Raw genomic sequence first — 11,001 nt, forward strand, 5'->3', positions numbered from 1 at the left:
TAAATTGCTATCTAAAATTTATAGCACAGGGGTTGCTATAGTGCCTAGTTGATGGATTGTTTTTGGTGTCTCATAGTCAGTTTTATTAATTAATCAACAAATTATGTCATGGCTTCCCTCATATTTTGAGGGGAAAAAGAATAACGTGACTGATTCTCCAAAAAAGAATAACGTGATTGATTCTCCAAAAAAGAATAACGTGACTGATTCTCCAAATTATGTATGACAAAACAAGGCCCTGGGTCTTACATGCGTAAAAAATAAAAATAAACTTGGGGTGTTTACTTGTTTTACATTATGTAGAAGCTTATTTATATATACTTGGTTCGGTTTACATTTGGATGGCGATCAACTAAATTTCTTAGATTACTCATATGTATACACACAACTCGTTCAAAGAGTATATTTAATTGAGTGGTTGATCAATTCCTAAGGTCTCAGTAGTTGATTATTTCTCTTCGAGGTGAGAGTTATTTCTTTATTGTTAAATCATTAATTCCCAATATAAGAAATAAAACTAGCCTATAAATTAACACACAATTCCAAATGGATAATTTTAATTTTAATTAATATCTTATTAATAAAAATATAGTACATATACACAAAATACAGCCACCAAAGCTGATAAGACAAAAACACAAACCCGGGAAACCAGACAAAATGAACAATCTACCCATTTTCGTATTTATCATCATATTACAAAGCTTAATCTTGTCTAGTTCTTGTCTCTATCAAAATTCTTCACACAATATATTACAAGACTCATCTCCATTTCCTTCTGATTTCCTTTTTGGCACTGCGTCTTCTGCTTACCAGGTACTTCATTTTTCTTGTTGATTTTTTTTTTGTTGAACAAATCTTTTTTCTTGTTGATATCTTTTGTGATCATACGTTCTTCTCGTTTAGAAGAAAACAAATTTCAAATAAACTTAATGACTTTTTGATTATTACTTGATGTGAATAGTATGAAGGCGCGTTCTTGACCGAGGGGAAAGGATTGAACAACTGGGATATATTTACACATGAAAACCCTGGTATGTATTGATCCCTGACTTGATTCGATATATGAGATAAACATCAACATCTTTAAACAGTCCAATTTTCCATTGTTCTTATAAAAATTTAAGTTAACTTTTTTTTGTCAAAGGGTTAAAACTTATTCGCGTTTTAACTTATATAAAGTATATATTATAAATATATATGTATGTTTACAGAGCTATTCGGAGCTATAATACACTTAATACATATGTATGGATATCAATATTAGTTATATTATGTTGACAATGTCAATTTATTCCAGGAAAAATACGTGATGAGAACAATGGAGACATGGCTGTGGATCAATATCATCGATTTAAGGTCAAACAGATTTCTAAATAACATTATTTTCCTAATTTAAAACGTGTTTCATATTAAATTGTCTAATATGGTTACAGGAGGACATCCAGTTAATGACTTCCCTTGGGGTCAACGGTTACAGATTTTCAATTTCATGGTCTAGAGTCTTACCACGTAAGAACTTCATTTTTCTTTATCAAAATAAACTCATAGTAATTAGTTAATTAGTGATTTAGTTGGTCTACCATTACTCAATTCGGTTCATCATTATATATTCAACGATTACCGACATGACGAAATCAGTTAGTACTACTATAAAACAAAAGGTTTGTTATCTGCGAGACAGGAGGAAGATTTGGAGGCATTAATTATTCGGGAATAAAGTATTACAACAGATTAATCGATGCTCTCATTAGTAGAGGTAATAACTATAATTGTTACTTAATTATTTGAACCAGGGATTTGAACTAATGAAAATAAAAAATATGATTTGCATTGATTAAATGTATCCAGGGATTAAGCCATTTGTGACACTGAACCATTTGGACTACCCTCAAGAACTTGAGAACCGGTTTCAAAGTTGGTTAAGCCCGGAGATGCAGTAAGTGGCTTAATGAAATCTCTAACAAATCAATTTTTATTATTAAATATTAATGTTCTCAAGTTGCACGTTCCGTTTTGTAGGAATGATTTTGGGTACTTGGCTGATATATGTTTTAAACATTTTGGTGACCGAGTTAAACATTGGACAACATTAAACGAACCAAACCAACAAATAATCCTCACCCATCTAAAAGGCACCTTTCCACCATCCCGCTGCTCCTTACCGTATGGAAACTGTAGTCAGGGGAACTCGGAAAGGGAACCATTCATAGCTGCACATAACACGATCCTCGCACACGCAAAGGCGGTTCACATTTATCGGAGTAAATATCAGGTAACTAATGTACCAGTCGATATGATATGTATATAATCTTAATTGTTATTTTGGACTAATACTGATAGTAAGTGTGACACGATTTAAGGTAAAACAAAGGGGGATCATTGGCATTGTGGTGCAAACATCATGGTTTGAACCCATTAGCGATTCCATCGCAGATAGAGAAGCTGCAGAGAGAGCTCAATCTTTTTATTCCAATTGGTATGTTCTATTATGATTACGATGATCTAAAATTCACATATATAGATATATATATATATATTATGTAATTGAAATACTATATTTTCTTTTATAAATATAAATATAAATATAAATATATATACCTTACATGCTACAATATATAACAGGATTTTAGATCCAATTATATATGGGAAATATCCAAAAGAAATGGTGAATGTACTTGGATCGGCCTTGCCACGGTTTTCTAGGAAGGAAATGGAGAACCTAAAACAGTTAAGATTAGATTTTATTGGCATTAATCACTATACAAGTTACTTCATTCAAGATTGCTTGTTCTCAACTTGTAATGCTGGAGATGGAGCTTCTAAAGCACAAGGATTTGCACTGAAGTTAGACCGAAAAGGCAATGTTTCCATCGGAGAACTTGTAAGCACAGTTTTGAATCATTTTTCTAATTTTGTACTTTGACATTTCTTTCAATTTTTGTTTATTGTGATAGACGGATGTAAACTGGCAGCACATTCATCCTGAAGGGTTCCGAAAGACATTGAACTACCTAAAAAATAGGTACCACAACATACCGATGTTCATAACCGAAAATGGTACAAGACCTCAAGATTTAACAATTTTCAGGTCATGTTTCATATTTGTTTTCAATGTATATTGACCCATTTGGAATTGATATTTGCAGGTTTTGGAGACCTGCAAAAACCCGAGACAACACTAACAGAACTTCTAAATGACACAAAAAGGATACAATACATGAGTGGATACTTGGATGCGTTGCAGTCAGCAATGAGGTATAGAGACTATTAATATAAGTTATTTAGTTAACCTTTGATTTTTTTAAATCTATATATCAAACTGATATTTACATAATATATAAACATAATCTATTAGTACAATAACTCTTTTGTGAAATTTGTGTAGAGATGGAGCAAATGTGAAGGGCTATTTCGCATGGTCACTATTAGATAACTTTGAGTGGTTGTATGGATACAAGCTTAGATTTGGGCTATTCCACGTGGATTATACAAGTCTCAAAAGAACACCGAAACTTTCAGCTTCATGGTATAAAAACTATATTGGAGAGCATATTAGAAGAAAATATTATTAGACATAAATGTCTGGTATTTTTAGCTTATGTACAGCAAGAAGCTCAATGCCATATTGTGTCACAGCTGCTGTTTCTTTCTCACCGACTAATATTTTTCATGTACTATATCTCATAAATCTCCAAATTACAGTAATAATTGGGAGGAAAAACTGACAAGAAATGCTCATCATTATTATTTTTTTCTTTTTATAATGATGATAAACAGGGCCGGCTCAAAAATTGCTTGGGTCCTGTGCAATATATAAAACATAAACAAAATGTGGTGTATTAATTATGTTTGTGAAATTTTGGGTCCTATTTTACAAATTTGGACTCTAAAATGCAAAGAAAAATATAATTAATAGGACCGGATCCGCAGACCTTTAAATGGAGTTTTGGGCCACTGACAAAAAAAGGCTTAAAGTTATGTCCACATGTGCATCGTGGAACTTTGCGAGTCTGTGACAATTCCACACGTGAATCTTCAACAATTGTGTCATTTCTCTCCTTTCTCAACTATCACAACTACAAAATCTTCTACAGACAAAAAAAAATAGAAAGGAAACTATCAAATGTCTGGTGGAGTAGCAACAACATTCTCAATTTGCCACTTGATAAAAGTCGCTTAATAATTGGTTTAGTAATCTAGAAGAATCGTATAATTTGAGAAGGAAACGGACTACTAGCACAATTCACCGCTCTAAATATCATCCATTCATCTCAATCTCTAGTGGAGCAGTAATGGATTTTGTTAGTTGATAATATCTATATATATAGAGGGGAGTTTTCTCTCACCTCCTTGCGCCAAGTCATCATGGAGATAGGGGCTTTTGTCGACACGTGTCAGCACCTGGGTCGTTTTGCGTTTATTTTTTTTTGTTTTGTTTCTTGTGCTGTCTAAAACGGGGACTGAATTGGGCTTTGGCGCATGAAACCCAATGTAGAGCCCAGTCTTCTTCACATCTCGACCCACAAGCGCATTAGGGTTTACTCCCATTTTCTTCTTGCGGCACGAACTCACCAACGAAACCACTGTTCTGATAACTTTATCGTCAAAAGATATCATCATTTTGATCTCAATGATTCCATTAGAACTTCATATCGTGTCATCGGTGGATTATTCAAATCCAAAAGATTCCATTTTTTTCTCATTTTGGTATATGATTTTTACAAAGCAAACGAAAGAGAAAAATTAAGTTTTAATATATTTTTATAACTTCTCTCTGTTCATTCACATTCCAGAATGCGAAGATGACGACTACCACGAAGAAAGACAGCAAAACAGAGCAAAACCAAGCCGCAACGGCGGCTCTTCCACTACTCCAAGTCGCTGCCACAACCGCCGCAGTAACTAGAACTACCAACACACTCTAACGCCTCTCCACCACAACGGAAATAGAAAACAACATGACTCCGACGACGAATACGGAGGAGCAGTCTCCTGCAACAAGTGTCGTCCTCACCACTCTCACCGCGACAATTCTCCATCGTGCCTCTAGAAAGCCACAACAACAACCCTTCCTTCATCTCAAGCCCCAACCTCAAAATCAAATCCATCTTCCAATCGGAGAAGCCCCAAACCCTCTTCCGCCGCTTCCCTTCCGCCGCGGTCTTCCTCCTCCTCCGCCTCCGTCGCAGACGCTTCCAGAGAAGAGCAGTGGCGGTTAGCCGTGGCGGAGCTTTCTCATAAACTGATCCAAGCCACCAAGAAAAAAGAAGACTCCGTTACAGAAGCTTCCCGGTTGAAAACGTCCATGAGGGAGCTAGAGAAGAAGCTCAACAAGCTCGAGATCTACTGCCACAACCTCAAATCGGGTCTCGACGAGTGCAGCAGCAACAACAAGAAACAGAGCGTCCCTGTTCGGTTCAACGATGGGATCATCCAGCCGTTCCTCGTCTTGGTGTTGGAATCTCGCTCTTCGATCAGAGCCCTGAGCAGAGCTCTCGCATCGCAGACTCGCAGCTGCGTACCGTCAGTGGGAAAGTCTACGAGCGGCTCTCTCTCCTCCCCCAGCCTTTCGATGTCAAGATCAACTATTTCGCGAAGAACCCGAAAAGCATGATCTTTTACCTCGAAGCGATCCTGAGCAGAGCCTTCTTCGAGAACTTCGAACTTCGAAGCTTCCGGGTTTCAGAAAACGGGTCGACCCGGATTTTGAACCCGAGTGATCGTTGCGAGTCCAATTACGCTTCGTTTAACGTCTTGATGGAGCTCACGTGGGACGAGGTGTTGAGCAGAGGAACGAAGCATTTCTCTGAGGAGTTTAGCCGGTTCTGTGACCGGGAAAATGAGTGTCACGTCACTTCCATGCTTTGCTGGAACCGAGCGTGGCCTGAACCGCTTTTACAGATAAAGTAGTAAACCGAACAATTTATTGGATTATGATTTGGTTTATTGGAAACCAATTAAACTGTTCTTCTTCTTCTTTTGTAGGCTTTCTTTGGTGCGTCGAAGAGTGTTTGGTTGGTTCATCTCTTGGCTAATTCGCTGAACCCAGGTTTGCAGATTTTTCGTGTGGAGAGAGATGATCACTTTGATCCGGTTTACAAGGAGGAAACTGGTGGGGATCGGTATAAGAGTGTGGTTCGAGCTATGGTTCAACCTGGGTTTTATGTGTATGGCAGTGTAGTTAAGTGCAAGGTGTTTTGCAAGCGTTGCGGCAGCGACTAGGAAGAAGCGGTGGAAGACCGTATGGTCAAAGAATTTAATAAAAACGACGAGAGACAATAAGCATTTGTAGCCCATTAGGAGTCTAATTTACGTTGGTTACGGAATTATAAAATTGGTGAGTTTTGATTTGTTTTGTTTTTGCAACTTGTAATTAAAAAAAATGGAATGCTCTTTGCAAGTAAATATTTTAAAACTAGCTCTTTTAAAAATAATGTTTTTGTTGGTATTTTTTGTCAAGCTGATTTAATAAAAGGGTGAATTAGCCAAATGACCAAATTTGAAAAGAAAATTAAGTGCATAGCATTGATTTTGACATAATAAAGCCCATAACAATTATGCCAACTTCTATCCGGTAATACCCTTTTTTTGTTCAAGTTGCCAGTAATAGAGAAAGAAACTGATGACATCAACAATTTGACACCCCACAATTAATTATCACACGTAATTCAATCAACACCACACTTTTGTTTAACACATAAATATACATCTAATTTTTCTATATCATCTAACACTACTAAAAATAATAGGATTCAAAATCCACTCACACCTAGTAAATACTAAACTTTAATCCAAACCTCAACTCCAAAATAATAAACCCTAAACTTTAAACATCACCCTTCCATCTAAATACTAAACCCTAAACCCTAATTACTGAATCCTAAACCCAAATATAAACCTTAAGCCCAATTATCAAAATCTGAAAATAGTATATAATATTATGTAATATTAAACTAAATCCAAACAAAACTCCTCAATGCTAAACTCAGACCTAACTTTTGAATACTAAACCCAAAAATGCTATCACTAAACCCAAACCTAAACTCCCACCTTCCAAATACAAAACCCTAAATCCTAATCACTAAATCCTAAACCCAAGTATAGACTATAAACCCAAATAGAATGGAACAAAATACATAGTATAGTATAAATTGGTAAGCAAAAAAACACTCTTTTTTAATCGTCAAATGGAACATACATAATACGGTCACTAAACCCAAACATCAACCCCCACCTTCCAAATACTAAACCCTAAATCTTAATCATTAAACCTAAACCCAAATATAAACTCTAAACCCAAATAGTATAGAACAAAATAAATAGTATAGTACCTATAGTTGTAAACAAGAAATTGATAAATAATGAATTTATCAAACAATCGATGGTACAATAATACAACAACCGTAGCATACTATTTAGTTTGGTACTTGCGAATTGTACAAAAATATAAGAATCGTACTATACTATAATTTTCTTTCACTACATATAGTATAGTCGACGAGTTCATCTTCTTCACATCTTCCTCTTTTTACAGACATGGTGATACACACATTCACTAGTCCAGAGTAATTATTCTTCATCATACCATATCAATACAGCATACTATAACAATTTAAATAACAATGAAAAAAATCAAGATGAACAACATTGAAAAAAACTAAAAAAAAAAAAAATTGTGATGTCACCTCGTTGTTGTCTACGGTGCCATCTTCTCCTCCAAACTCAATTCCACAAACCCAAAATCCATATTATTTCTTAGTCTAGTGGTTTGTGTTCGTATGTATAAAAAAACAGAGATTGGAAGAGAAGATGAAGAAAAAGAAAAAGAGATGTGGAACAATGATAACCACAATTTATTAAACTATTTATTTAATATTTCTTTTGATAAATAACTCTCAACAGGTCACACAGGTTGAATTGAAGGGTAATATAGTATTATTATATAAAATACATGTACTGTAGATGAAAGTTAGGGGTTTTAGTTATGTAGTGAATTATAATTTGTTTGAAGGTTATACAGCCCAATTTCCCTTAATAAAAAGTCTATTGGTGTTTTGTTTGATTTTCTTTTTTCTTTGGCAAGTTACTTCTGCTCTTTCACATGCTGGTTTGGAGCCCTCGAATCTGGTATTGATGTCCCCAAAAGAAACAAATGGACAGGTTAGACAATTTATGATCTTTATGTATAGCCAATCTTTAAGTTTAGATTTAAAGTAATCTGCTCTGATATGAAAGGTGACTGCTGATTTGATTTAGGGGTGAGATTATTTGGTAGGAATAGCCTGCATTACATTGGAACAACTCCAAACCCTTATCAACAAGCTATTTCCATCATTGGAAAGACTTTATTGGTTTTCGATGAAGATAACTTGATCCCATGTTATTGATTTGGTTCGGAGTTCGTAATAACCTCAAAGATCTGGTGTTTTATTATTTAACTGCTAAGTTTTTATTTGGTCTGTGGTTACAGAAAGATTAGTTTCTTTGGTTTTGACTTTCCAGCTACAACACATGATCAAGCTGTCTTTAGTTTCAATTCCAATAATACATATTTTGTTACGGGTTTGAAGAAGTTCTCATGTGTTACAGAGATATTGTTCCCCAACTGCACCTTGCAGTTTGACAACTGTCTGTGTTCTTACAGTTCCTCTATTTTTTTTTTTTTGATTTTTTCTGGTTTTGTAACAGGTCTGACATCTTTTACTTATAGCCCAAAAAATTGAATCATTTGAGATCTTATAGCCCAAGAAATTGAATCATTTGAGATCTTTTACAACATTGATGCCTTTCTCTCTCTATCTATCTCAGTTGGGGGAAAGTGATGCAGCCCTTAATCGATCAATATGGGGAGATTCTTTTTCCGCAGAATATCATCAACAACAACAATAAGGCATGAGCTCTTATCAAGCAAACGTTCCGAGTAAGAAGTGGGTTTCTTCAGACCTTTACTGGGCAATGTAACATCGCAAATGAGGTATTCATCACAGAGAAACAGTGAAGACTCAATGAATTGACTTTTTTATGGTCAGCTAGACTTATAATTGATTTTTACGGAACGATCATTACAGTCACTGGTGTGACTAATGCAAGCCACTCTGGAACATCACATAATGTTATTAACAGGTTCTTCCCTGGATGGATGGTCTGAAAAATACATAGCAATCTATACGTATCTGTGTTATATAGATAACATATCATAGTTGTGCCATTTGGTTTTACCAAGAGAACAATAGTTCATGATTACAAAACACTGATATAGTGATATATAATTAAGGCTGTAATGTCACACTCCATTCTTTCTTTTTGCTCCTAAAATATATAAATATTTCTGAACTTTTTAAAATACAAAATTTTGTAGAAGCATTCTTTTAATTATTTTTAAAATATTATAGAAACTTAGTTGGATTATGATTAAATTCTCTGGATTAGAATTAAATGGTGAAGCAAGTGCTCTGCATTTTTATATCTATCAAGGTATTATTGATTTTTTAAGATGTGTTTGTACATATATATTCACATGTAGTGAATTAAATTCCAAATAATTGGCTTCTAAAACTTCCCATTACAGCACACCATTGAAATCAATTGGAAAGTAAACTATATTCTAACAATCAATACTTCGAAATGCATACCCTTGCCACAAACGTCAATGGCTTTGAAAATATATTTTAATGGAGATAACAAGTAGGTAATATTCCACACAGAGAGACCACTAGAGCAGTCTCAGAAGAATAACTTTATCATATCAATTGCACTTGGAATATCAAGTGTTAATCCTGTTTTGATTTCGCAAAATAAGTCACAATTTCCCATTCTCTCTGGCTCTCTCTATACTTGAAATATTGGATGCACTTGAATGGAAAACATATAAACAATAATATATGCACAAGGTCTATTCATGGAGTGAAAGTCACTTGACTACAATGCTATCTGACCAATTATAAATATAAAAGATCAACAATAATACGTCAGTACTGATCCAACATAAATAATCCTTGTGACACATGCTATAATTATAAGTAAATGGCAATTCTTATTTTTGTTATTTATGTGAAATATAAAAAATTATGTTCTACAATACTTTTTCCCTTCTGCTCACAAAAAAAAAAGATTTTCCGATTAACACTATACAAAAACAAAACTCGAGAAGATAAAAATGCTAGATTAGCCAAAAACAATGTGATTAGCCAAAAAATGTGATTTTAGTATTTGGTTAAGGAATTTTTTAATAAAAACATTATTATAAACACTCACAATCACATACAAGATACATTCAGATATACCACAATCAAACATAAAATTTTAACACACAATAAAAAAATATATTAAAATACTGTACATATAGTTTCATACAAACGCAAAGAAAAAGGAATGTATTTCCATTAAAAATATAACTGAAATAAATACTGAAATTAAATTAATACAATGTCATAAAATATAGTTGATAACAAATAAAAATCTAAACACATAAGAAATTACAAACTAAGGTCAAATGTTAAAATAATTTATATATATGATCTAATTAGAAAATTAATTTTTTAATGTTTTATAAAATTAAAATACATTTTTAACATAACATAATTTTAATGTAAAATCACCCGCCCTCTAGTAATGAAATAAAACAAATGGTAAAGTTCTCTGGTTTATCACCACTTCAATCATATCACCTCTGATCATATCACCATTTTAAGCTCCACTCATCCGGTCTCAACCTCCCCCAAACAAAAATATTAGTTATGTGGGTGAATTTGCGAAATAGTTGGGAAGATAATTAAGTGTATGTCACTGATTTTGACATAATTAAATAACTAACAATTGTGTCTCTTTTTATCTGGTTTTAACCCTTTCTCGTACAAGTTGCAGGTGAAAAGGAAGAAGGTGAGATGACGTAGACAAAAAAAAATATGGCTAGTATTATAGCAAATAATATATGGTCAGGAGTGGAGAAAAACGAGACATCCACGTTACATATTTATTAAATGTACTGAATGTTATATT

General features: G+C 34.0%; 1 protein-coding gene and 1 pseudogene across 2 annotated transcripts; both read left to right on the plus strand.

Moving 5' to 3' along the window:
• Window positions 1-328: 328 nt before the first annotated feature.
• LOC106376279 (beta-glucosidase 45-like) lies at window positions 329-5,208 on the plus strand. 2 transcript variants are annotated; one of them, XR_007314794.1, is made up of 12 exons: window positions 329-816; window positions 965-1,034; window positions 1,301-1,359; window positions 1,437-1,512; window positions 1,685-1,759; window positions 1,852-1,939; window positions 2,023-2,275; window positions 2,364-2,479; window positions 2,626-2,884; window positions 2,958-3,025; window positions 3,150-3,258; window positions 3,389-3,630. XR_007314794.1 is itself a non-coding variant. In XM_022694305.2 (12 exons), the coding sequence occupies exons 1-12, from the start codon at window positions 661-663 to the stop codon at window positions 3,573-3,575; spliced, it is 1,551 nt and encodes a 516-aa protein (XP_022550026.2). In that variant the 5' UTR covers window positions 394-660; the 3' UTR covers window positions 3,576-5,208. The 2 variants fall into 2 exon arrangements, 1 of the variants encoding a protein (XP_022550026.2); XM_022694305.2 differs by having other exon boundaries at window positions 394-816; window positions 2,958-3,060; window positions 3,389-5,208.
• LOC125576415 lies at window positions 3,582-10,751 on the plus strand (annotated as a pseudogene).
• The last annotated feature ends 250 nt before the right edge of the window (window positions 10,752-11,001 follow it).

This window comes from Brassica napus, chromosome A1 (assembly GCF_020379485.1).
Source record: "Brassica napus cultivar Da-Ae chromosome A1, Da-Ae, whole genome shotgun sequence".
Taxonomy (NCBI): domain Eukaryota; kingdom Viridiplantae; phylum Streptophyta; class Magnoliopsida; order Brassicales; family Brassicaceae; genus Brassica; species Brassica napus.

Excerpts from the sequence above, each read along its gene's own strand:
- LOC106376279 (XM_022694305.2), top strand. The coding sequence starts at position 661 with ATGAACAATCTACCCATTTTCGTATTTATCATCATATTACAAAGCTTA. Across the intron at positions 1,940-2,022 it reads TGGTTAAGCCCGGAGATGCA|GAATGATTTTGGGTACTTGG; the intron begins GTAAGTGGCTTA and ends TCCGTTTTGTAG. Across the intron at positions 3,061-3,149 it reads GATGTTCATAACCGAAAATG|GTTTTGGAGACCTGCAAAAA; the intron begins GTACAAGACCTC and ends TGATATTTGCAG.